We start from the raw sequence: 27,371 nt of genomic DNA, 5'->3' as shown, positions 1-27,371 counted from the left end.
GACTAGAAGTGGGAGGGGCCATCTAGTGGTGATTTTAAGGGGTTTAAAGTTGTTTACTCTTGAGCGCACTTGATCAACAATGGGACACTCCGAGCGATGCAGTGATCTGAAAACCTACTGGAATAGAAGTGCTTTAAAATGTGCGTTGTGTACTGTAACGCCAGGTAAGTCTTTATTAGTATTATTGTATATTCCATAACATTGTAATGTCTTGCATTGCATCATGTTGTTGCTGTCAACAATCCAGGATATGGAATAACCCCTAACTGTGGCTTTGACGACGACGGAGGGCGACACGAGCCCCCCCACACCGAGTGCATAGCCAACGCTACTTTTAACGACGGCAGCGACGCGTATTGTCGGCCATGCGCCGCGTGTGCGCGCGGGTTCACCATCTCGAGCGCGTGCAGCACGACCTCCAACATCAAGTGCCAAGACCCGGGGTAAGAGAGCAGTGTCAGGGGGAAGAAAGGGACAATTCAAGTCAATCCATAGTCTAGTATTTAGGAAAGTAATCTGTTATTATTATGAATAATGATATTTCCCACTGACCACATCATGACATGTTAACGTGGCGCTGTGGAACAGCGATGATGACGTGTTGTAATATGTTTTTTTATACTTATAGCATGTTGTAGTTTGGCTTTCTTAATTATTGTTGTTCTGAGTCTCATGGTTGAATGCACTTATTTTGGATATCATTTTGGATAAACGCGTCAGCTAAATTCTATGTAATAATCATAATAATGTTCTGGTTCTCCAGAAGCGGGGCGGCCGCGGCTCCTGTCTCGGTGAGTGTCTGCTGCTCGGAAGCTTTTATACTTTCATGGTGTTCTGAACTGACGGACATGATCCCCGTTTATCTTCCTCTGCAGCAACCAACGTCATCGCATCACGTGTCGAGTGTCTTCAGCACGGTATGTTTAATAATTATGATCAGTTATCTTTTACTGGCTATTCGTAATATACACCAATCGCTTGAGTGCTGATGATACTGATGAGAGCAGGAAATGAGGACGTGGTGGCTGAGAAGGAAATCAACCCACGTGTCACATTTCCATGACTTCATCTTTTAGTTCGAATGTGTTGACAGGTAAACATTAACATGTTCATTTCATATTCAGACAGCCCAAGGATCCAGTTTAAAACCAAATGCAGCAACTATACTAATTACCTTCTACCCAGCTCATGATGTAGGCATACTATGTGAGTTAAATGAACACTTGATTATGGAATAATAACACATTTTCATCCTAGTCTAAATTTGACCTGACCTTTTATTCATTCTTTTTGCAGGGGCGGTACCGTTTGCCATCCTGATTTCCATCATGCTTGTTGTGATATGTGCTTGTCTAATCTACTTGAAGCGGAAAAGAGGTTTGCATATCTAAAGTTATGGTTTTCTACACAGAGAAATGAGCAGAAAAGTGTGGGCGGAAAAAAGCCCTCTGTTGGCCTGACTCAGACGGGACTAAAAACGAAAGTGACCACTTTATACAGCGAGCATTCTTCTTCTCCTGGAATGTAAGTCCACCGGGCTGGTTCTGGCATTAATCATGTTGTGTCTCATGCTCTGGTTGAACGCAGGTCAGCATACGGCGTCGAGTCATCGCAGAAGATCATCATACATCAATGCAGGGTTCTCTCCTCTTGGCAACAATGATCTGGAGCACATTCTGAGTGAGTGGGAATGACACCTTTTATTCATTCTTTCAATGATGTTCGGTGTATTTTTTTCTAAATTATTGTTCATGCATCTTGATCTGCTGGAACAGCAGTAACAATGAGAACGGCCCAGACTGAACAGCAGGCGGTCTACGTTATGTTTGGACCAATCATCACACTGAGCTCTAATAACACAACTTGAACCCTTAAACTTTCCTCCGTTAGGCTGCGACATCCTGACGGCACCTTTACAGGCGGTGCTGGACAACCTGGACGTTTTGGAAGAGCTGGTGATTTTGTTGGATCCAGAGAACCAAGGAGTAAAGAACACCAAACATCTGGCGTCTCATTGCTCCTTCCCCGCCACCTGGATTACTTACACCTACTCCATGAAGGACAGCAAGAGCCCTCTGAAAACATTGTTGGAGGGGGTCACCAGCAGGCACCCCGACTGGACCGTCGGGCGCCTGGCTAAGATGCTCAAACATATTGAGCGCAACGACGCCATCGCCGTTCTCACCAAACTGGAACTGAATGTGATGCAAGTGTAACATATCATCTACTATTCACTTCAGGTTTAAGACTGCAGACATTTGCCTCGTTTCTGTAAGATTGACACTGTAAATATTTAACCAATAACCAGCAATCGATGAAGAAATAATGATAAAGGAGGCTTCCAGAACAGATCAGTAGTAACACAAAGGAAATGTATATCGGGAGAGTTGTTCAATGCAGAAGAGACGTGTTCTTCTAAGAGGACCCATATAGTAAACAGGAATATATATATATATTTTTTACATTCATGCACATAATTAAATATAATTATTAGTGTACAAAAAACTATTCAACACATTTATATTTTGTTAGCCTCTTGTAATATTCATACGACAGTATTAGGGCCACATTAAGGAAGAAACAAACCTCATAGGAGAAAAAGAAGAAGCACATTAGCTTTTGTGGAGATATTTTATATCTCCTGTATACATGTTAAGATTGATAACATTGTATGTAATGTTGTAGTAGTTTATGATAGGTCTCAACACAATGTATTAGTATAGATTTCTAGCTGTGTTGTAGAATTACACATACTGATATTCACAGATGAACTCTGTGACTGGACACATTCTAGTAGAACAGGTGTAGCTGGTTGACCAGTGGGGTCAACTCTTTTCTATTTAGAGATCAATGTCTTCCATGCCTGTGTTCTGACCATCTCCATATGATCAAAGTCTTATTCTGACCATCTCCATATATGGACTTATGTTTCGTATGCCTGCGACTTGACTCTCCAGTTCTTCGTGGTTTTCCAACAGTGGCCCTAAAACACTTGTTGGTGCATTGCAGGACAAGTTTTTGCTTCAAGGGATTAGTTTTTTCTTCACCTTTAATAATAAAAAAAAATGGAATTTGTTCAAACATCTTAACATCTTTATTAAGCAAATAACATTATAAATAAAAAAAGTGCATAGAAAAATTAAACAGGTTTAGAAATATGTATACAAATATTTACAAACCCAGGGTTTATTTGTACATGGTAACAAAGACGTAAATTTAAAGATCACATATTTTCTCATTTGTATGTCTTTTACACTTACTTTAAAATAACCATACTATATATTTATATATATTTTTTTATATATGTGTGTATATATAACATACAGCTTTCTTAACAGATTCTGGGAGAGATGGTCATGATAACTTCAGGTTTTGACTAGTGCTTTCATCCTTCGTTGCAAACACACTCGCTCGCACACACACTCGCTCGCACACACACGCACACACACACACACACACATGCTTTGCAGGACATTAAAACTAACCTAATCTTAAATTATCATCCTCTCTTTTTGCATCAGTATTCCCAAACATCTGTATAAACAGCTGAGGTAGAATCCTTGCAAGGAGTTGGGAGTGACTCTGCTCTTGTTGTCAGCTAGGTGATTGAAACAAGTTATTCTGAGCTCCATCCCAGTGATTGGACATGCAAGAAAGAAAGGGGATTAAGATCAAGACAAAAACTTGATGGAAATTTGCTCCAAGAAGGGTGAGGAAGAACGAGAGAAAAGGAGGGCAGGGGGAGGGGCTTGGGGAGGCAAACAGTGCTCACTTTACTCCTGTGGCTGATTCTAAGACCGTCAGTAATCTACCAAAACAAAAATTTAAATTAAAATTATTAATTTTTTTAAAATACCTGCTTTCGATCAATTTCTGTCATAAAGGCTTAAATGTATGACACAACTGCCCCAAAATAAAATTCAAGTAAATTAGTGAAACAAAGGACATCAGTTGTAAACAGAACAAAAAGATACAAATGGGGGAGATCTCCTCATAAACCAGACCATCACCGTTTATACAAAGCACAACCGTTTACCGTTTAAAATATAACTCGGAACATGAATAAATATAACTACCAATTTGAACAGTGTGTGAATTAGATTAGTCTCATCAATGACGGCACTGAACATCGACTAAGAACAACAATTAAACATTATTTCAAAAAGGTGCCGAGTGCAATCTCTCAGCTCCATTTCAGACTGAATGTTTTCTGCAACATCTAAAAAGTCTGTGCGCCATGTTGTCAACAAGCTTGGTGCAGGAGCTGAACACACACACACACACACACACACACACACACACACACGCGCGCACGCATACACACACACTCAGTGGCGATGCTTTATACCAGTGCTCTCCCCGATTAAGAGATAAACTGTAGCAGGTTTCACAAAGATGAAGATTATTTGTACGTTTGATGGTTGTTTATGTGCAACTGGAGGGCAGCAACGTATTATTGCAATAGGTAATGAGCATCTGGCATGACAGTAGTAAAATATATATTTTAAAAAGTGATATTCACCACAACTCTTCACTTTTGGCTTGGGTAGTGTTTGCTACATACACTGTACATCGAGAAAACCACGCCTTAAAGACACGTTCCTGTCTTTATAAATATGACACTATGTTACCGACTGAAACTGTTACATTGCCATCTAATTTGAAATCAACATAAGATGCGAGTAGGTGACAGATATCACACCAATGATTCAAGTGTGAAACCTAGCAGACACGTGACATTCCCATGATGATAGGAGAACTGCTCGAGTGCATACATTTAAGATAAATGGTCTCAGCAGGGTGAATGAACAGCTAAACAATTCCTGATTTACGGGACACTTTTGTCCAACTAAAGAAGTTAAAGACCTTTCAAAGCTTAGCACCATGGTTGTTTTGTTATTGCCCCCGCCCCCCCCAAAAGTCAAATAAAAAATATTAACAACGAGAGAAGTGTTAAATGAGAGATAAAAAAAAAACACAAATAAAGGTTTGAGTAAATGTATGGCTCAAGAACTGACTTCACCACTGCATGGATGGGGCTATAATGTTCCCGTCACTGGAGGATGGAGCAGACATGATTACAAGTGTAATAGAGACAGACAAACCCCCCCCCCCCCCAGAAATGAATAAAACATAAAGGGCATCTCTCAAAACCTAGCAATAGGTTTTCAGCAATGATTCAAACAGATAAGGCTTGACGTGTGTATTAAAGAAATTCTATTGGTGTCATCCATACTGATCCAGGAACCCCATACAGTAACATCTGGTTTAAATGCTCCGTTGTCCTGATCACTAAAACCATATTTACTTCTGCTATGAAGATGCACATCTGAACTCTTTCACAGACAAAGGAGAAACTTGCCCGATACAAACTTTCTGTGCAGGTTATCCACTTTTTCTTCTTCTAATATCCATAAAAATGTCCAAATATCACCAGCTAAATATTTCCGGCTGGTCTCATAGTGGCTAATTCCCCTTCTGTGCGGACTGCCTGCTGCCTCCCCAAGCCCATTCCACCTTAATTTAAGGCTTACTGGTAAACAGGATCCTCCCAGTTTCATATAAGGGATGTCTCAGTTGAGGAAACGGCGACATCGCCTGGCCCCGCAGTTACAGTTGAGTTTGCTGCTGGCGTCTTCAATGGGGAACTTGTAATCATAAGTGAGCTCCTCCCCCCTGTAGATCTTCCGAAGAGCAAAGATGACGATATGCTTCCGGCCTTCCACGTTGATCACTCGAGAGTAGCAGTTAGGTTCACAGGAGTGGTTGATGAATCTTGCCGCGTTGCCATGCATGGTTGCATCCACCACATCAAAGTCATCAATGCGGAACATGTAACAGCCGATACCCTGAGAAGGCAAAAATGTAAATCCTATCGGATACATCCTCTAACCTCTCAACTTTATCGACGACTATATTTGAATAAAACTGATCAAAGAAATTGAAACTCGACCAACCTTGCCATCGTAGTACTTTTCCCTTTTGTCAGTAAGCACTGAGCGAATGACGATGCCTGCATATTCAATAACCATCTCCCCTGCTTCAATGTTCCTCTTGCAGAAAAGACCGCGCCCATGGATAGCCGACCTGCAACAGACCCACAGATGTCAGACGAGTTAATTTGCTGCTCCGCCGACAGTGATGATGTGTCAACTGAGTCATGAGTCTGTCGAGGTGCAGACTCGAGACAATTTCTCACAACTATTTGCCATTGTCTGAAATACGATATATTGAGTATTAATTTGAGAGATTTAGAGATCGGAAATAAAAAATAATTATGTGGGTTGAATTATCAGAAGTTTTGTTTTAGAATATTGTTTCGTCTCACTTTGTGTGAGTCTCACATGCCTTCCTCATATGCTCTCTCCCATAAAACTGCTACAGATTGCCCATCTGGGCAGCAGCTGTTGTTGATGTTAACATCTCAGCAGTTACTTCAGAAATGCCGTAGGCTTCTCACAGATTGCCTGTAATTTTAAATTTTTTCTTTATACCAGCCACAAATGTTACCCAATCGTCCCCCCATGCATTTACTTAACAAATGTGGATACCCCTTATAACTTTATTCATAAACTCTTGAAGGAGTTGCACACTGGACATGAACTCTAATTGCCATTTAATTTAGAGGACATGTGCTTCTCTGCAGAGTGATCCTACGACCTTTCATAGCACTTCTCCTATAGATGGCACCAACGCTCCATTTAATTATGAAATGGACTTAATTAGTTTGTCTCACTTACAGCCTTGTAAGTGAGACAAACTAATTAAGCTGTACTCCTTAATATTCCCAGAAAGGAGTTGGGTAGTCTCCCAAAATGATGGTCCTCATCAGCATGACTATTGTCGTGTCATTTGATTCTGATCCAGATTGTGATTAAAATTATAAACATTTTCTCAGACCATTTTTATAATGTTTATAATATTATATTTGGCTCAGACACAATTTATGACTTATGCCCGTTATGGTTTTCAGTGTGTTTCTTCTATACATTTACTCAGAATACAAAGTGACAAACATTATTGTTACTCTGTTCTTTAAATTAATTTGTATGACATGTATGTTGACAGGGATGCATTATTTGATTTTTTAATGATGGGTTGTACCAAAATGTATTATTAATTTGTAACCCAAAACATTGATGATTGTAACTTCTTGCTGGAATCATTTTGTGTTCTCCCTTCACAAGGCGTTTGTTTTAAAAATTCGAAAAGCGCTTCACAATTTCATTGTTTCCACCCAAAATGTGAAATCAAAAGCATTGCATCGAATTCTGATTATTTAGCAAATGTATTTCTGTACTGACCTGTACACGCCAACAGCCTCCTTGGATGTCCTTTCCAGATGTCTGAAGCGCATGGCCATGGGCAACTCCAAACTAGTAGCCCGTCTGAGGAAGAGCGGACAATAATTCAACAAAAACTTCCAGACATGATTATTTTGCCATGTTTAAGAAATTGTCTGATTGCGCCTAACATTTAGGAAACACGGGACCGCATCTAAAAGGTTACCAATAGAATTGTAATAGTAAAAGACAGAACAAATAAGTGAAATGAAAACAGAGCAAAACCTTTGAAAGAAACTTCTTGTTTTCCTTTTCAGGTTGTTAATACATTTTAACCGGGGAAAAATATACAACTAAATGAATGAAGCCTGACCTTGTGGACTTCAAAAGAACCTCGTCTTCCTCATCGTCATAAGGCCCAATGTCAGGAAGCTGTCTATGCTGAGAAGCCAGGAAGTTAAACATGTCAAATGTGGACTTCCTGCTGAGAGACGAGAGAAAACAATATCAGGTTAAGATGAGTATGGACTCAAAAGTCAAACACAAAAAGTCAATTACTTTAAGACATTTCACTTTGTTATCCTTTGTAATGCTATCCCAATTGTACACTTTCCATCTACATTGAGAGAAAAGGACTAAGACAATAGCTCCAATAAAGACAAAAGAAGAGAACTGATCTACAAATGATGTGAACTAGAATTGGTATACATGCCTAAGATACAGCTCAGAGCGAGCACAACCACTGGGATTGACAGGGAGGTCGTCCTCCTGCGTGAACTGTTTGAAGAAACGGAAGGCATGGCGTTGACAGCGGTGGGCTCCCTGCAGCTGCTCCAGCAAGAACACCACTGCATCATGGACCAGACCTAGCATGTGGGCGCCGGTGATCCTCTGAAAGGTCAGAGGTCTCAACCTTGCAATAGCTCGTGCCTCCTGCACCCCATCTACCACTGCTTTCCATGCCACTGAAAAGAGAATTAGGGTTCATAAAGTAAATACGATGAGAAACTAGTATTATTTTTGAGAACATGCTTGATAAGACAGTTGAGGGAAATATTGCTCAGCCATACCCTCAATACAGTCTGCCTCTGCATTGAAACCATCATCGCTGGTTATCTCAAATCTTAAGTGTGGCTGGTCTCTCTTTGTTGGAAATTCCTCATCCTCAGACAGTGGTGGTTCATCATCTGAGGCAGAAGCAGCGCCTAAAAATAACAATTCATACATTCAGTCTTTCACACTATTTGTAAATGCTGCGGCACTGTGTCGTACCATAAGTGGCAGACATTGTTGAATTAAGGAAATATTTTTTAATTCCCAGAAATCATTCAAATCAAGCTACAATGCATACCAGAGTATTTCTTCCAGTCAGTCAGGGTGCTGTGTCCCACTGGTTCCCATGTATGCGGTTTGCCTTGTTCACCCTGAGACATATAATCCCACGGGTCTGATCTGAGAAAAATGAGAGTACAAACACAAAACATTAACCAAATGTACTCAATGTGAGTCTTTTGGTGTAATTTACTCTTTCCAGAACCCACAAAGGAAACACTGACCCCTGTAATGGTTTAATAAATCCCAGTTAAAGTAAGCTTTATTTGTAATCACTAAAAAAAACAATCATTTTGTGAAAACATGGGTGAACCATGGTAAGCGCCTCTAGTACAACTCTAACAAGTCGTAAGTGTGTATATCAAGGCAAGCCTCTCCCATTTCTTGTATTAGCTTAATTTCAAACAAGCAGGATTGATTAATCTATTAGCTCATCCAAAGTTTAGAAGTTATTCGTTTCAGATGCAAAAAAATCCAAACGTTTTCTGGTAAGTAAAATCTTACCCTGAGCTTTCATAATCACTTATATGCTCCTCCTTTAGCTGATCCAGGTTCAGTACTCCTTTCACTGTTGGGGTCTTGATGCGGACTCCTGAAACTCTGCTGGAGATGCTTGGAAAGGTTGGTCTGCGGTGCTCCTCATCCTCGCTGGGGGGCTCTGGTTTTAAGAAGTCCACTTTAGACTTCTTTGTGACAATACGGTCTGAAAGTGAAGACACTCTCTTCATGCGGACATGGGTGCGAGGTCGGGGTGCAGGTGCTGGTGCTGGTGCTGGTGTTACTGATGGAGAGCGAGGCAACACTGGAGTCTCCGGTTCAATTAGTAGGCCAGGTGGTAAAACCAGTGAGGATGGGCTTAGTGTTTGAAGCCCACTCCACTTGGGGGTGTAGTTACTCGCCATTGCTTGATTGATGATTGCTTGGGCACTTTCAGCAGGAGTCATGGGAGGATTCTCAGTTGGCAGAGCAGGCTGAGGACCTGATGACTTTGATTTCTTGGACGCACTAGAATCCTTCTTCTTCTTTGATTTTTTCAACTCTGGAGCGGTTTCATGTTTTGGTGTTTTTGCACTCTTTCTTGGCTTCTTCACATTAACTGATGTCACTGTACCGTTGCTATTGTGAGTAAGCAGCTGTGTAATTGTGGTTGGATTCTGAACTGTGGACGGAGGAGCTGCTGTTGCAACGCTGGTCCCGGGGGGTGGAGTAGTCATATTACCAGCTGCTGCTAGTGTGGCTGACAGTGCATTGCTTTGCAAAAGGCTGGCAATCTGAGTGACACAGTTGTAGGAGGAGGAGGTGGGAGTGGGAAGCTGAAAAGTGTTGCTTTCAGGGTTCTTCACAAAGATCTGCCCGAGGCGGTTCACCAGCAGGACATGTGGTGTAGGATCTACATTGGGACCTCCCACCTCCTTCACAGTAAGAATAGCATGTCCAGGTAAAGTCTGGGGAACCACCGTCTGTTGAGGTTCCAAAGCTGGCCTGGATGTAGAAAAGTTGATGGAGATTGTGTGGCCCGGTGTAGTTTCCTTCTGCACAGATGAAGAGCTGTAACCATTTAAGATGACAGGGGCCGAGGTGGTTTGGACTGACGTTGGAGCTGTTGAACATTGTGTTGAAAGTACAGAAAGAGCCGATATCGACGCAGAAGAAGAAACAATGGTGACAGCTGTAGAGCCCATTGGCTGTGTTTGTGTGGAGTAGATGGGCAGAGAGAGAGTTCCACATGTTCCTGATGGGGGACAAGTGCCTGACATAGCTGATAGCACTGGATCATGATGAGGGGTAATGTTTAGCAGTGTTTGCGTCATGTCTACAACAGGACTCAGGGTGGTTAGTTTAGCAGACATTGATGGGAAAGTTAACTCTTGTGAGGATGTTACTGGCTGAAGTGTAATACTTGTTAGAGGTTTACTGAAACCTGGCAAACAGGAATACATCTGCAGAGAGTCTACAAGGCTTTGAGAGGGGTTCAGTACGTCCGTAGACATTACAGGGGAGGGCTGAAGAAGGTCTAGCAGGGCGCCTTGACTGTTATCAGCAGAATCTGCTAATGAGGGTTCCATTGTATTAGCTGGTAAGTGGTTCATCAATACAGTAGAGTGGCTGCTGTCAGGCTCTGAGCTCAGGGGTTTACGATCTTCAGATTGTTGGGTCTGAAGCGGTGGGCCTTCTCGCGAATGTGGACTAGTGTCACATCTCTCAAGAACAAGAGGTGTTCCAGAGGCAAATCTGGAACCCTGGAATAAATCCTCAGATTTTTTGGAAATGTATGGAGAAACCAATCCCATGTTGTCCTCATTTGAATGACTGGCATCGTGGGATTTAGGTAGATCTTTATGTGAACCATCTGTAGGACCTTTGCTGGCAACCGAGATGGTGACTGATGAAGAATCTGTGTGCTTATCATTGGATGATGCCTTGGGGAACAGACTCTGAACACCCGGAGTGCTGTTTGTAGAGTTCAATTCAGGGACATTTTTATTATTGAGGGTTTTGGCTTGTATCTGAGCTTGACTACAACCCCCAACTTTCTGAGCATCATTGTTGGTCGCTATACTTGCATCACTCTCTGTACCGTCGTCTACACCATCTAGCTGAGCCATAGAACGGGAGGAAGGGGAGGAGGGAGATTTGGAATGATCCTTTGATCCGGGACAGCTGACTATTGTCCTCGAGAAGTCAAAATAGTGCTCCATATCATCATCAGAAGAAGTGTTGCTCAAGTCATCTCTGGCTGAAGCTGCAGACCGCGGCAGGTTGGCAACGAGAGTCTTCTTCTTGTGTACCTCTTGGGCTCTTCCCCAATATTCATCCCGATCATCACCGTCTACCACTATTTGTCCCCCACAGTTCATTGCCACGCCTTCATTCAGGAGCGTCTCTTCAATCTCCAGTTCTGTCCTCATCTCTTGGGCCAGACTCACATTGGAATCCTTGTGGAATGAACTGAAGGGGAATTCTCCTTCCCCCTTCTGTTGGTCTAAATCCCTTTGTGGTGATGTACCATTTGCCGGAGAGACATCTTCAGGTTCTGGTGAAGCTAAGAAGTTGTGTGGCACCTCGACTGAGTCTGACTGGTTCAGATCAAATGACAATCGATTTCTCGGGAGATGTTGTATGGTTGGAGAGAAAGACAGACTTGGTGAGGGAAAGCTTGCTGCACCGTCCTGCCAGGGTGACTGAGGAAAGAAAGATGAAGTACAATGGGTCATTGTATTCCCAGGGCATCGGACTGAGGAGGCACTTCTACCTCCAACTGAGCGGGATGATGGAGAATTTATCAGGTTGTCTGGAGCACCAAGTGGGAGCAGCGGGGAAGTGGGAAGGGAAGACTTTCCAGCACGGAGAGTAATGGGTCCAGTCAGAGGACCCAGATGAGGGAGGGGCATGTGACTGTGGGAGCCTGTTGTCTGAGAGTGTGGGCTGTGGCGAAGAACCCTTCGTGTATCCTCCAAATCACTTATGGTTAATATGTGGTGGGGTTTCAACTTGTTTAGTCCTGAGAAGAAATCAAATTGAGATGTTGGTTTTTGATTGGATCAACATATTTGTTGTGTGTGTACTTCAATTAATTTATACTTTACCTGGGGATGGCAGGGGTCGGGACATTCCTCCAGCTGGTCTCCTAGGAATCTTTGGCCTTGCACCGGGATCGAACTTGGAGGTTGGTCCCGGGATAAAAGCTTCCTCCATTGGGGATTGGGATTCAGTTATATCATTCTCTTGGGCTTCAGATTCTGAAGATTAATTGAAAAAAATATGTTTTAAACTATTATCTATTACTATCTTTCTAAAGAACTGCAGTTTTTCCAGTAGTAAAATACGCACCAGATAGTGGACAGGGACTGTGAGCAATTGTGTTATTGTCTCCTTGGTTAGGCATCTCCTCAACAGGCTTCTCAAGGACAACCGGCCGAACCTCCCGCACCGTACATGTATATTTGCACCGGCGCAATGGATTGACTGTACTCCAGTACCAACGAGAACACCTTAAGAAGGAAGAAGAACATTTTAAAAGTGCTTTTCATTTTAATACATAAGATGTATTTATATAATACCATTTAAAAAGAATAAAATGCAACTTACTGAAAACCCACAGGAAACAGTTTTCCTTTGCTAGCCGAAAGTTCTGTCAGCACACCGAGTTGGTCTATCTGTAAGGAACCTGCATAGTGACAATGTGAATACCAATTAGTTAAAGATAAGGTCATATCAGCAAATGTCAAGAAGTGAATAGGAAACCAGCTAAAAGATAGACATTTACCAATAATCACGTTGATTAATTCAGGTTCCAGTCCGGTCAAGAATTTTCTGCGGGGGCTTATCCCCTCAAAATCCACATACACCCTGCGGTTCACTTCAAATTCCTGACCAGTTACCATCTGCAAAATAAAAAGGAAAACAAGTTATAATGCAAACCAGAATCAAATTAAATTCTTTGAACTGATACAGTGAGAGACTGTTGCTGGAAGAACCGGAAGAGCAGAATTTACCCTGCCGCTGATGAGATGTCGGTGTTTGTAGCAATAGACCTTTTTATCCTCCTGGAACACACAGTGACGGGAGCGAGCACACATGAAGTGATAGTTGCTCTGACAAGATGTCAGACAACAGCCCACTGTGGCACCCGTCTGGTTGCAGCGTTCACATCGCTAAGAGGGAGTTGGGATTGAGGTAATAAAGGAACAACAATCAATTACGAGAATGCATGTTTGTTTACAATTAGACCTACCGATTCTTTTAATTCTCGAATATCACTATCTATTTAGGAGTTTCCAAGTCATCAAACTCAGTATCCTAATAATATTGTGTAGGAATTAAACCAACAGGCAAAAATTAATGTATGAGGTAAATTAACAACCAACCATCAAACGGCCCCTTGTGACAGCACTGTGTACATGTAGTAGAGAGCCATTGTCCTCTTCAAACACCTCAGCTGACCAGAGAGAGCAGTTGACATGTGCCCACTCATTCTGGCCCAAGTACAGCAACCGGCCTGTGTCCTTTGGAACAAAGAACAACAACCCTTGAGAAAGCAAAAAATGCTGTATGTACAGTATTTACAAGCAGTTTACTCGCCAAGTTGGGTATTAACAATGCACTATGTACATGTTTATTGCATTACTTACATTAGGTTTGAGGTCTCCGTATTTTTGGCACAAAGAGCACTGTCTCTCATCATCCTTAGACCATCCGGTGTCTAAATCAGATTTTGAAAGGCGGCCCCTTTTCCCTAGAAAATGTTCATAAGTTAAGAAACAGGAGGCCAAACACTGCACAAAAAAAGAAAAGGAGTAGCCAATTATATTTCCATCCCTCCAAGATTGACAGCATTACCTTTGCATTTGAGCCTGACAGCCCTGCTGGTTTTGAAGTAGTTTGGGCTTATTGGCTCCCCAGACAATGGAGAAACTGCTTCTTCCTCCTTTACAATTAAGCTTTGTCTATTGTCGTCCTGCAGGAGCCCCAGCGGAGCCCTAGATGAGAGCTCCTCCCTCTCCTGCCACTGGGCATAAACATGCTCCGTTGTAGGTGGATGAACAGCATTGGACAGCATACCCCTATTTAAGAAAAAATTCAACAGTTCAACAACTAATAAACAGTTTTTGTGCCACAAATAAACAGAGCAGTGCTTGTAACCTTTATAAGTCTATCATATAAATAATCATGATTAAGGACCTTTTCCAAAAAGTACTCTTTTAAAACATCCTATTATCATTAGTCAGTAAATAAAAAAACATTACTCACATTGGTAATTCTTTGGTACAAGAGTTCCACACCTTTGGGTCTTGGCTGTTGAACCAATTGAATACTTCCTCAAGGAGCTAAAAAAAATAATAAATCAGTTATTCATGAATGCTAACGGACTTGCATTATTAAAGTTTTTACATAGCTTCCTGTTGCAGTTTCTCGCACTCATATCCCAAAATAACCAATGTGTTGACAAACAATTCTCAGTAATCTCTGCACTACTTTTATGGTCATACAGCACCTTTAAGTAGTAAGAGCGTGCAAGTGCTGTAGGTCTCTGCTCCTCTGGAAGATCCTCCTCTTGCTCGAGCCTCTTTCGCACAACCTGAACCACATCTTCATGGAACATTTTCTGTGAAAAAAAAAAAACACATTTTAGTATCCACTAAGCTGCACTGTGATAAATGTATTTGCTGAGTCACAATTTCATATTCCAAGCATAGTCATTTTCGGTTTTCTTGCCTTAAAAATATTTCTAAATTCTTACTGAAATTTTATATCCATAAAAGACAAAAACAAATTTTGTTCCACATCACTCAAGTACACAAGTGTTTAGACACTGTATAAGTGTTGTTTACTCTACTCACCAACGTAGTATAAAGGCCTTTGTCAAACTTCTTGCCAACAGCTCGGAGGTCACAGGCTGGCTGTCCTTCTACTCCACGGTCAGGACCAACCAACTTCTCACACTGCAGGAGAAACCAAAGCATATTTGACACACTGTATTTTACAGGTTTAAGAACTGCATCGGCACCAAAACAACGCACACAAACACATCTTGCGACTGTCGTACTGTTATGTTATGTTTGATCCAAAGTCTCCTACCTGTGAGCAGGCAACAAGGTGCTGGGTAAGGGTGGAGGAGAGCAAGCAAGCCAGCACCTTTTCCACCCCAGACCTGAGCTCAATATAGAGCAGCTCTCTCCAAGCGCTGGGCTGGGTCACACTGCATGGCCGACATGAATACACGACACTCTCTGGCAAGCTGGACAGGATCTCATACAGCTCGTCTAAAATGATTTTACAAGACACGGGAATGTATCAGTGGAGGTTTAGTGAAATGCATTTCTCACCGAAATAAGTTCACATACCTACAGCATCTTTTCACTAGATCATGTGCAGGGCATTGTATGAACACAATATTAGGTTACGACAAGTAATACAAGTATTATATTATTTCTTCCCGCTCACTTCTTTCTTTGTCATCCTGGTGTCTTTTGTTTTGTTATGCAAAACCTCAGAACAAAAGTTCTATAATGTAATTCTTAAATTTGACATGGCTTCACACATGTTAATGAAGAGTAAAAATCACCTGTTAGATCCTCACACTTGGCATGTACCCAGTGGTTACAGGTGCCACACTGCATCATCTGACTGTCATAGTCATTGTCCTCATAGCACTTGAAGCAGATGGGACAGTAGTTACCTTATGAGACAAAGAGACATTCAGAGGAGATTATCATCAACATAGATCAGTAATGGTGGTTGATAATGTTGGAGGACAGATCATTCATCAAGTCTCTCCTCACCCAGTTCATTGAGTTTTGAACAGTCTGGACAGAGTGCTTTGTCGTGGTTCCAGTCAGTGTCCCAACTCTTCCCCGGTGTGACGCCACAACTTTTACACCTGATGCATGTCATACAAACCTGTAGAGAGCAGAAATCAATTAAATCCAACATCAGCATGCTTATCTCGAACATACATGACGTTGCTTTCTAAGAAATATGAAACATACCCAAGCTTTCCTCTTCTTGTTTTGTTTTGGATAGTTGGGTCCCAGACAGGAAGTATGATAGCAGTTCTGGCATCGTTCACACTCCAACAACGGCTGAGGGAGATGGGAAAATGTAATGCTTACTGAATAAACTACACTAATACTGAGAAGTCAAACCCCTCAAAATAGCTGGCAGTACCTTTGACTGTTTGTCTTTCCTGCCACACACGTGGCAAAACTTGCAGCGACGACAGCACCAGTTTTCCTTGTTCTCCTCAGAGGGGCGGTCGGCTGGATCAAGGCAAAACTGGTGGAAGGGCTCACAGCATACTTGGCAATACAGCATCTGCAATAAGAAATGTACCAAAACATTTCAGAATTTCCCTCAAATTTTGAAAGGCCTCCTGCAATGATGAGATGCATGTTTTTTTGTGGATCTGCATTTGGTGTTATGTTTCACAACAGCACAACTTTAAAAACCGTGTCAGTCACGAGCTTAACACAAATTAAAGAAAGGCAAAGAAAATCAACTATTTCCATAGAAATAGAGCAAATGTACTAAGCAGTTACCTCATGTTGCCCTTTACTGGCACAAAGGAAGCAGACACATGGTGGCATGGGCGGTGCAGAGGTCAATATACTTAAACCACCCATATTCCAGACGTTGTCCAAAGTACAGTCCTCCTGAAACAAAAACATTGTGAACACGACACAATTAACAGCTGGGAAAAGACAGCTTACAATGGTTACCAGCAGAATAATATAGCTACTGACTAATTTACTGTATGTTTGTTTCAGTGTGGTGACTATGTGAGGCATGGGTTTACATTTTACATTCTGGTGTGAGGTATGGCCAAATGTTTTGACACATGATTGTTGTTCATGTTAAAATGTTGTTCTGCGTTTAAAATGTGCCAGTGAAGAAATCAGTACAAACACATAATTATCAAAAAAACAGACCTCACAGGGACAAAAACAGTGACGTTACGTTAACTAGTGAATTGGCTTTAATTAACCACGTGTGTGTGACTTGAATGCAAACACGTTGGTGTTAAACAATGTTTGACTCCACAGAAAGGTTTTTCTTCATCTCAGTCACCGTACATTACACAGCTAAGGCACCCACACGTTCTGTGTTGTAACAACTGAACATCATCATTCTAGAAGTGTGTTTGGGTTTCAATACGTTATGCATGGTAAAAATTGACTTACCTTGAAGTCAATCTTGATTTTATGAGTAGGTTTAGAAGACTCTGTGTCTCTCTGCTCAAAACCATGGGCAAGTGCAGCCAGTACACTGGGGGGAGTCTGCTCCAAAGCACCCTGAGAGACAACCATATATACATTAATGTGGGCAGGAAAGGACACACTTCAAGCAAAACATATACTTGCTATTCACTAAATATTTGAATGTACTACTTAAGTGATTAGGCAGTATTGCACCGTAATAATAGTTCTCAGTCATCGTTTTGTCCTTCATTCATTCACTTTGTGATAAAGAGCAACAAAGAGCTATGATGTACTCATATAACTGAATTTACCTCAAGGTAACATCTTCATTGGCTTGTCTCAGTGTCGAGGTCATGACCGCAGTGCAACTACCGTGTTTATGTTCATTCCTATTATTTTGATTGCAGTCGTCACAGGGTTTGCAGTGGAGACTTACTTAAAGATACTATGACTAACGTAACTGGTGATGACACTATCTCAATGTAATACTGATGCATCTATATGACCTACGCAAGTAAACAAGACCATCAGATTACATGCTTGCACTCAAGCTATATTGTTGGATATATTGAGGCCAGAGCATTGGTGAGGTCATAGAGAGGTTGAAGAAGCGTGTCATCATTCTCATGATTGGTAATGTCACCACCGTTTTGCACAAAAGGCCATGTACTCATGTTGCTAGCCATTACTGTGCATACTGCCTGTTGCTGCTCCAGGAGTTGATCCCCCTCATTGTTATTATATCATGGATTAGGGCATCCTGACTGAGTTCCAAGTCTGCCTGTTTTTACAAGTAATCTCTTTTCTTCTTCAAAGTATGAGAGCATCCTTGAACAAAATGTGGGCATGCTCTGACAGCAGATTCCACCCTTTGGATCTTCAAGCCTTTGTTAATGGCCAAATTTAAATTGTGGCCAAAACAAGTGAGCCAATACGAGGCACTTAAAACAATGTGGAACATGTTTGATGTGGATACCCCCCATGGTCATTATTTGAATATCCAAAGGAATTGCACGCTGCAGATAAAAGTTTCAGAGGATGGCGATTGGGGATATTAGCTTTGTTTCTCTTTGACATTTTCTCAACCGCATGCGTGTGTGTCTGAGCGTGGTACGCAAGGATAAGCAGTCGGGGAGGAAAGGAGATGAGCACATGCAGCTGAGATTCTCCGTCAGGTTGCATCATTTTTCAATTGTAAGCAAATGTACATGGTATGGTAACTGTTGATTTTACTACCAAGGTTTACTGTGAACCGGAATACCGCTGCAACCGGAGAGCAAATCAAATGCAAACAAAATGCAAACACCGTGTCCAACCAGGGCATTAGCTCAGAAGTACCCACCTTCTCAGGTTTACGTCGAGCAGGTGGTACACGGTGTGAGCTGGACTTTCGATGCCTGACTTCTTCATCTGAAATGTCTCCAAGGAATCCATCCAGTGACACAAAGTCTTTAGAAGGCAAGGAAAACAAAATGTATTATTCAGAGGCACATCAGAAGGCTTGATGCTCTAAGTAGTGATAAAAACAAAACATTTTTTTGATTTTTTTTAAATCATCTAGATTACGATTGTTAATAATATGATAGCTTCTGAATGTTAATTGACCTTGACTGAAACGGGATCCAGCGCCCCTCCTCCTGGCCGGTGAGGCAGAGCTTGAGATCGCTTTGTCATCCAGATCGGAGTCGTAGTCCACCAGGTCAAAGTAGACACGGGGTTTCACAACACGCTTTGGCTGCTTCCTTACTGACGGACTGCGGTCGTCACCCTGCAGACCAGATGGTGAATCTGCACCACCCTCGTTCCCTTCATCGTTACTCGAATGTCCCGCACTGAGAGAGGATCGCCTTCGCTTAGAGGCACCTTGAAAGAAAATAAAAGGCGGCATGTAGTTGACACACTGAATGCTGTGGAAGTGTAACAGCAAAGTAAAAACGTACCTTTCGGTGCCGTTCTTCCACTTAGTCTGCGTGCTTTTCTCTCTTCAATTTGATCACATCTCTTATACCTTGTGGAAAGGAAAAAATATTTTCAATTATTTTCTAAAACACTGTGATGAGTACGACTAAGAATTAAATATAGGTGAACTTACACACAACACTGTCGTTTGGTATTGGGACCACCAAACTTGGGTTTGTCGAGGCAGTTCATACACTTGCCACAGTCGTCCTCGTGGTTGCAGCCTTTGCATATGCCACACCTCCGAGAGCGATACCCAAACGGCCCGAGTCCTTTCCGTTTCCCAAAATTCGACGGCTTCTTGGTCTTAATGAACTTTGGATCCGACAGCCCGGGACTGTCTGATTCAGAGGGAGAACCAATATCTGCAACAATAAACCATTACCCATTAGTCAGTTCAGTACTTCACCTTTCAGGATGCAGTTGCAGATAATTTGGAGGCACTTTTTTTTATTTTTTTATTAGGACTCGCACACAGTAACTGATATTTTGTCTTTAAAAATGTTCTTAAATTATTACACAATCAAGCGGAATCACAAGAGCCAAACATAAAATCCATAGAATAGTAGGATTTATAGGAAGAAGGTTTACAGCAAGATGCCAACACTAAATAAAATGTATTAAATAATTCACCCATTAATAGGGCTACATTTATTGTGTGATACTTTTGTTTGCATTTTACAGGTAAATGGATCCACATGCACATTTAGAAAATAGATACCGTAAGAGATGCATAGACCATAAAATATTCTATTTGAATGCATCGGTCTGCTAAAAGAAAATATGTTTATTTACTACTCCATCCTTTGCCAGGACTAAGCATTTGAAAGTAGTACTATCACCACATCAACTACTAGTGCCATCAAATCATCACATTCAAGTCATGAGTAGTTTTATGAGCATGTCTTATGAAAGCCAATCAAGACGTGTCTGTCAGTTTACACCTACCTTTAGGGATGGCTGAAGGGGAAATGCCTGTCCTTTCATGCAGAGGCAAGGCGCTAAGTCTGGGAATGTCATCTGGTACCAAGGCTCGAGGCTGCCCCAGCACCACGGATGCAGCACGACACACATGCTTGATGCGAGGACCACCTGCTTTACGGAACTCCTTACACAGCGGGGAGATTAGCTGCGGCTGGAAAAATTAAAATATTAAAAATTAGATTGAGATAGAGGCAGTGAAGTTTAAGAGGCTGGAATTGATAAATAGTTTTCAAATGTGAAGAATTAGTGATATATTTCCGTTAGGTCTACTGAACAGAGTCGGTTTGCTTTTGCCAAGTTTGCAACTATAGCGTAAGTTTAATTAACAACAATAAAACTGTAAAACCAGAGACAGAACAATAATTGTAGTCAATTTCTGCCTCGGGTCTATTGATTTTGGACGCTTACTTGTCCTTGCGGTGGCTCTGTCTTGACTGCAACATCAGCTTCAAGCTGAACCCTCTGCTTCCGCCTTTGTCTTTTTGAGGTCACATCTCGAGATCTGGCACCAGCAGGGCCGGATAACAGCTACAGGGTTAACAGGAAAAATCAAGGCATCAATACATGCTTCAGAAAACTTAAAAATAAATAAAACTGAATCATTCAAACACTTGTGGAGATTTTCCTCATCTATAACAGGTGCTATTACATGAACGTTATCTAATCATGAACAACTACAATTACAGAGATCATGTACTGTGCAGTGATCATGACCGTACCCCAGATGACTTTAGCTGTTTCTGCTGGTCAATCTTCATGAGCTGGACCTTGGCTTTCCTGAGGAGATTGAACATTCTTTTATTTGCACCAGTGAGGCGCGCTCGTTGTGAAGCTCCCTTCTCCACAGGTCCAAGATAATCCCCTGTGCCCGATTTCTGTTCTGGTGGCAGCTCTCCTGTAGAAATAAAGTAATGAATGGAAATTTAATTAAGCACATGTTAAATTAAATAATCTGAATACAGATTTACAGCTTTTTTAAAATAACGTTGCTTACCTGAGTGAAGTTGGGCAGTGTCTTTCCCGACGGAACCCTCTTTTTCACCGTGCTGAATCGCAAAGGATTTGGAGTTCATAGTCCGAACACACACAGAGACTTTTCTCACTACTCCAGGAGAATCGAGGTCTTCTATCTTGAGCTTGGATTTGTCCTTCCCTGCGTTTGTATTTCGTTGCCTGAGGCTGATGCTCATGGCCTCATCATCGAGTCCCTCTGCTAAATCAACAGGAGGAGGAAGAAGTTTACTCACACCGTCTGTGTCAGTTGTGTTTCTGCTTTTGGGAAGTCCTGTGTGCGCCTTCTTTAGCCTTTGATAGATCTTGAACTGAGCCGCTTGTTTATTGAACTTCTGGTAAATCTTCTTTTTCGGGGCATCCAGCAGTTCAGCCGATACTTCCGTCGGCTTTTCAAGTGGTGCAGATAAATACAGATCCTCACATTTGTCCTCTGAAGTTTTGTCCAGTGTGTACACTTTCTCGCTTGGCTCTTCTGGCACATGCCACTTGAAAGTAGAGTTCTTTAGAAAAGACTTCTTCTTTTCAATTTTAGCACTTATTTTGTCAGAAAATAGGCTGTCAGCTATATCAATGTTGTCATCTAGGTCCTGGGATGAAAAGAGATCAACATCCAACTGAGCTTCACTCAATATGTCCTCATCAATCGGCAGGATAGGGGATATTGCCCTGTCTGTCCCATCATCGCGCCTCTGTCCTGGGCGCATTGGCAGGCCCAGTTGGAAACCCTTCTTTGGCGAGTTTCTTCGAGGCAATACCGACATTCCAGCGTCATCCATAAACCTCTGCGGGGTCTTTATCACTCGTGAGGATCTGGCACTCACTACAGGCATTATGAAGTGCTTGATGTTTTTCACAAACTTTGATTTACCAGGTTGGGCATCAACATCTGCTTGTCTCTGATCGACTAACGTGTCAGTCTCTTCCTGCTTTAAACTATCGCTAAGCCCCATTTCCATCAGCTGAGAAATTATTTTAGATGGTTTTGGCCTTTTGGACCTCATAAAATGAAGGCCTGAATATCTTTTTTTGTGTTTTTTATGAACTCCAACAAGTTTGGAGCTTGGAATTGGTGATGTTGCTTCCACATGGGTGGACATGTCACTATCCTCCTCAACAATTTTCTGACTTTCAGAAAATTCAAGTGGAGCAAACTTCCCATCTATGCTCCTGTGCCTGTGTTTCTGACGCTGGCCAATCAAATTTTTTTTGCGCTTCTTTTTTCCTTTTTTGAGAGATTTCTTTCGTAGGCACCGCCTTTCTCGACCACGTGCTTGATGTTCTGCCACCAAAGAGTGTTGCATATCTATTAACTGAATGTCTGTTTCCTCTTTTACCGGTGTAAATATCTGCTGTTCTTCCACTAACACGGTGTCCTGTTTTGGCTCAAGCTGGGTACAATCTTTAGTTTCTGACTGACTTACTTCTGGTACTACAACAGACTCTGTGATAGTAGCTTCAACAGTAGACACCTCTGTGCTGACATCAGTTTCAGGTGAGACAACAGCCTTCTTGCTTTGAACAGACCTCTTTTTCCCTAGTTTATTATTTCTACATCTTCTAGGTTTGGAAGGCACAGGCAATGGTTTGGCCTCTTCGATCTGTGGTTCTACCTCATTCTCCACCTTCTGTGGAGAAACTTCAACTGGCACCTGTGAGATATCGTCAGCCACTTTTGAGGAATCGTCAGCCGCTTTTGAAGAATCGTCAGCCGCTTTTGAAGAATCGTCAGCCGCTTTTGAAGAATCGTCAGCCGCTTTTGAAGAATCGTCAGCCGCTTTTGAAGAATCGTCAGCCGCTTTTGAAGAATCGCCAGCCGCTTTTGAGGACTCCTCAGCCGCTTTTGAGGAATCCTCAGCCGCTTTTGAGGAATCCTCATCAGGGACTTCAGTGGAGTTTACATTGGTCACCTGTGAAGGGTCCTCAGCCAAATCCTGAAAGGCATTTTTAGGAAGAGCATGTGAGCTGGAATCTTCAGTTGAAGCCTGAAAAGCATCTTCAATGTGCTCTGGCGGCATATCTTTATCCTGTTGGCTTGTTCTAAGCTTCCGTTTCTGTGTGGTCACTGGCTTATGACCGACAGACTTTTGAGGTGAATCAAAGCTTGGTGTCCTCCGCCTTAGTCTCCTAGTTGGTGTGACTACAGTATCCAGACATGATAATTTGTCCTCATTCACTTCACTCAGATTTTTCAGAACATCCTCTATATTTTCAGACACAGGGCTAACTTGTTGAATCAAAAAGGATGGCTTTGAGCTTTTATGTTTGCCAGGAGAGGAGACCTTTTTGATCTGAAGAGGTGGAACTTTCCCGCAATCTGTTTTAATCATTTCTTGTGGAGGCGTTTCATTTACTTGTTCCACTTCGACTTCCACCTGTAAAGTGGGCTTCTCCTCAAATGGCAGATCAACCTCGTTTTGGGAACCCTTCATATTATTGTCCACGCCTTTACTCTCTTGTGAGGCCGAGTTATCCAGTTTAGATTTTGTATCCACCACCTTCAAACTGTTGTCGAGACTGGGATCACAATATGTGGACTGGTCCACTTCACTCACAGTCTTCTCTGTTACTTTGACAGTGTTTTCAGTACCCTGTGTCTGACTCTCTCTCTTCACTAATGTTAAAGTCCAGACAAATTTTTTTCTCTGCTTTTTCTTTAGAGTTGAGTTCTTCCCACTGGCCTGTGCATCAAATTTAGGGTTTCTGATCTTCATCAACTTTAAACTTGGGACCTGCGTTTCCTCGTTCCTGTGACTGGATTTTTCAGATAAATGATCGGTCTCTGTGGATGATGTACCATGGTTTTCTTGCACCGTAGCATCCTTATTCAGCCTCTTGCTTTGCCTTCGTCGGTCACTTCTCGCTGGTTTGATCTCCATCGTTTGAGAAACTTCTGGCTTTGACTCCACCAGAATAGCATCACTGTTACTCAGACTTTCTGGTTCAGCTGCACTGTCTGAGACTTTTTTAGTGATTGGGTTAGTGACTCTATTGCTCCTACGAATTACTTGTTGATTAACCTCTGAACTTTGCTCTGTCACAATGTCCTTATGCTTTAACTTCTTTACATTTGTTTTTGGCTGCACAGAGCCACTCTCCTTTACAGTGTCAAACTGATCAGGTGATTTTCTCTCTTTTGATTTTTGGTCATCAACCACAACTTTGGCGCTAGTCTGGCAGACTGGTTCTGTTTTCTTTGAAGCTGATCTCCCACGCCTTCTTGCCGGTACAGTCCCCCCTCCCTTATTTTCAGTGCCATGCTTATCCTCTTGTGGTTCAGTTTTTAATTTGACGTGAGCACTTGAGATCTGGTCGCCCAGAATGTCCTTGGCTTTAGGCTGATCCTGGATCCCAATTATCTTCAACTTCTTCGCAGATTTTTTATGAGGCTCCTTTACGGTTTTCAGTTTCTTTTTGGCCACCAACTTTATAGTAATCCTTGGTGCTGCTGATGTGGCTCCGCTTTTAGTGGACTGTTGATCCATCGTGTTTTTTCCTTTCTGACCTTTCCTGCAGTCCTTTCCAGGCTCTGCTTCAGGAGATAAGCCGTGTGTTTTCTCCAAAGAATTTACATCCTTCACAGGATCAGGTGGGGTACTATCTGCCTCCACCGCTGGCGTTTTAAGCGGCAGCTTCTCACTTTGTCGTTTAGATTTTGTGTTGACAGCATCACCTACACAACAAAAACAGATTGTAAATCCTCAAGGGAATGTTAAACTGTCAATAGCAAGAACCGTCTTTAGATATTGTGTTGCATATGTAATCTAAACGTGTGTGTTCTTCATAAATTACAACAAATATAAATTGTTGATATGATTTGTTGTCATTTGGTAAAGTAATATATTTTATTTTCTTCATATTTTACCTTTAGAAGGGTTTTGTTGCAACCATACAGGTCCTTTGGAGCCTTTTCTCTCAGCTTCAAACCCTCGGAAGTCGTCTCCCTTGGAAAGTAAAAAAAGAGAATTAACACTTGAAGATCAATAACACCACTCTGCTGGAAGCTTCCAAACCATCAGCAAAAACTACAATATTTTAGTTAACAGCATTCATTTTGAAATCTAGAGCATTAGTTGTATCCACTGATGAAGGAACACTGAACATGGCTCTCAAAATGGATTATGAAAAATTGATTATTGTCAAAAAATAATGAGTGTATAGATACACCAAACGTAACAGTGTATGTTTATCTTAGCATATTGGACCAAAGGCGATATATATATGAAATGGTTTCAAACTTCAGCGCAATAATATCAGGAGTGATTTCATTTTTCCACATTCAAAGCAAACATTAATTTAGCTCATCTGAATCATAATACAGTAAACATGAATGGGGCCTGCAGTTGTACAACCAATAGTGTGTTTGGCTGTTTGGGGGAACTCCTCCTGAATTGATCATGATACAGGTAATTATTTACAACTTCATGGAACATCCAAACTCTACAAGCTCTGTATGGCCCACACTCGAGCAGTTAGCAGAACACCTACACTACCTACAACACAACTGCAGGGAAAGGTAGGTCTACAATTACGATTCCCTCCAAGTACTGAAACGTTACTCCCCCATGGTTGCAACTGTAAACTGAAAGCCTAGTAACAGCCCCACTCTTATAGATCAGGATTACAAATCAGCGATGAAAGTTGCATGTTTAACAGTGGTTAGAGTGCACATGGCTATGGCACCCTTCTGCACCATTTAAACCTGTCGCGTTTGGTAAAAGTAGCTAACTTAGCAGTTAGCCTTCCACTCCTCTCGGAAGCGTTTAACGACACTCACTTGTGTATACAGACAAGCTAGCCAGAATTAAAACGTCTTAAGTTTCCAGATCATTCACATCACAGTTAACGTTAAATTAAACTAATAGGTAGGGCCCTCGGCGAATTGTGCGTGTTCTAATTCAAACCGGTAAAGCAGCCACCTCTGCCCGCATCTGGACATCGTATGGAGCCCGAACACTTCACGTTAGCCGTTAGCGCAGCAGTCCTCCCGTTCTTTGTGTCCGCTACTAGCAGCTAGCTGCTAACGCGCTGGCCCGATGACGAGCGGGCCACAAGACAGAATAACTGCGATTCCTGTTTACAAATTGGAGAACTCACCCGCTGGCTTCTTAAAAAAAAAAATACACCAGTCGTGTTTTCACGCGCTAATATTTAACCTAAATCAGAAAAAAAAATGAAAAGGAGCGGTCGCTACTTTATCCTGCGCGCTTTCTTTGCTTAAGAGGTATTTGGTGTAAATGTCACGGAGAAGCCGCTCCGCGCTAACACTCGTTAGCTCCCCGAGCGTGAAGCTAAACGTTAACGTCAGCCTCGCGAGGGGATGTTGACATTTCTCCACGGCGCGCTCCTCACCAGTCACATTGCGCGCACACATTTAACAATCACACAAAATATGAGAAGATGAAATAAAGATACTAACTCCTGGGTCGGTTTGGGACCTCACCTCTTCACTCCCACTCGAGCTGTATCCAGCCTGGCCGAGGGTATGGTGGCTCGCCTCTAGTCCGAGTAAGCGCAAGTGAGACTGGTCTTCGTTTAACGATAGGACCAGGTTTGCGGGCCTTGGCCCTCCGTTAGTCACATCATCGGCGTCTGAGCCAGATCGTCCGAGTTGCCATCGTTTCTCTGAGCGCAAACGACTGCGTGACGACCAAGGCCGACCGGGGAAACGACCTCTGGCCGTAGCGGTTCCACCTTGGCCTCCTACGGCAGCCGCGGTTGTTGATCCGCATCCCGCTGCCGCCATCATTGCTTCAACAACAACACACACCGACGGCTAGCAGTTCGAGGAGAGACAAGAGGGAAGGCGCGAGATGGGAGGGGGGAGCCGCAAAGCTGCAAGGGAAAGTGAGTTTTGGTGAGGCTCCAATGGGACCGGGGAGAGGGTCGACCCTCTGGTGGGGGTTGATTGTACGTGAAATGTCCATACAGAAATGTATTACACTTAAATAAACTAATTATGTTAGTCTACAATAGATGAATCTGATGATGGAAAAAAATATATATGTTGTATTTGTTTTTCCCCACAAAAGTAAAATTGGAAAATACAGTTGCATAATATATTAGCTAAGGAAGCTTTATAAAACAGAGTAGCGTCACGTAG

General features: G+C 42.2%; 2 protein-coding genes across 6 annotated transcripts; one reads left to right on the top strand and one right to left on the bottom strand.

The window, feature by feature from the left end:
- The first annotated feature begins 23 nt into the window (after nucleotides 1-23).
- igflr1 (IGF-like family receptor 1) lies at nucleotides 24-3,076 on the top strand. Of its 3 annotated transcripts, none has more exons than XM_034553613.1 (8): nucleotides 24-164; nucleotides 248-443; nucleotides 764-791; nucleotides 876-917; nucleotides 1,125-1,206; nucleotides 1,297-1,377; nucleotides 1,588-1,680; nucleotides 1,891-3,076. In XM_034553613.1, exons 1-8 carry the CDS (start codon nucleotides 80-82, stop codon nucleotides 2,214-2,216), a joined length of 933 nt encoding a protein of 310 aa, XP_034409504.1. In that variant the 5' UTR covers nucleotides 24-79; the 3' UTR covers nucleotides 2,217-3,076. The 3 variants fall into 3 exon arrangements, with proteins under 3 accessions (XP_034409504.1, XP_034409503.1, XP_034409505.1); XM_034553614.1 differs by having other exon boundaries at nucleotides 28-140; nucleotides 1,129-1,206; XM_034553612.1 differs by having other exon boundaries at nucleotides 764-917.
- kmt2bb (lysine (K)-specific methyltransferase 2Bb) lies at nucleotides 3,072-27,082 on the bottom strand. Of its 3 annotated transcripts, none has more exons than XM_034553609.1 (36): nucleotides 26,688-27,082; nucleotides 25,134-25,212; nucleotides 21,252-24,941; nucleotides 20,977-21,152; nucleotides 20,666-20,785; nucleotides 20,222-20,408; nucleotides 19,407-19,638; nucleotides 19,255-19,322; nucleotides 18,920-19,177; nucleotides 18,657-18,763; nucleotides 17,297-17,407; nucleotides 16,655-16,768; nucleotides 16,284-16,430; nucleotides 16,106-16,198; nucleotides 15,899-16,016; nucleotides 15,682-15,795; nucleotides 15,195-15,379; nucleotides 14,957-15,058; nucleotides 14,611-14,721; nucleotides 14,367-14,443; nucleotides 13,956-14,179; nucleotides 13,748-13,851; nucleotides 13,484-13,621; nucleotides 13,112-13,270; nucleotides 12,883-13,000; nucleotides 12,705-12,783; nucleotides 12,447-12,607; nucleotides 12,203-12,355; nucleotides 9,120-12,117; nucleotides 8,635-8,735; nucleotides 8,354-8,488; nucleotides 7,996-8,248; nucleotides 7,657-7,767; nucleotides 7,305-7,388; nucleotides 5,958-6,087; nucleotides 3,072-5,849 (listed from the first exon to the last, which is right to left on the bottom strand). In XM_034553609.1, exons 1-36 carry the CDS (start codon nucleotides 27,015-27,017, stop codon nucleotides 5,574-5,576), a joined length of 11,643 nt encoding a protein of 3,880 aa, XP_034409500.1. In that variant the 5' UTR covers nucleotides 27,018-27,082; the 3' UTR covers nucleotides 3,072-5,573. The 3 variants fall into 3 exon arrangements, with proteins under 3 accessions (XP_034409500.1, XP_034409501.1, XP_034409502.1); XM_034553610.1 differs by having other exon boundaries at nucleotides 7,657-7,764; XM_034553611.1 differs by having other exon boundaries at nucleotides 26,712-27,082.
- Between the last annotated feature and the right edge of the window lie 289 nt (nucleotides 27,083-27,371).

This window comes from Cyclopterus lumpus, chromosome 16, assembly GCF_009769545.1.
Source record: "Cyclopterus lumpus isolate fCycLum1 chromosome 16, fCycLum1.pri, whole genome shotgun sequence".
Taxonomy (NCBI): domain Eukaryota; kingdom Metazoa; phylum Chordata; class Actinopteri; order Perciformes; family Cyclopteridae; genus Cyclopterus; species Cyclopterus lumpus.
The sequence above is the reverse complement of the archived record's forward strand: the minus strand, read 5'-3'. Positions and strand labels throughout refer to the sequence as shown.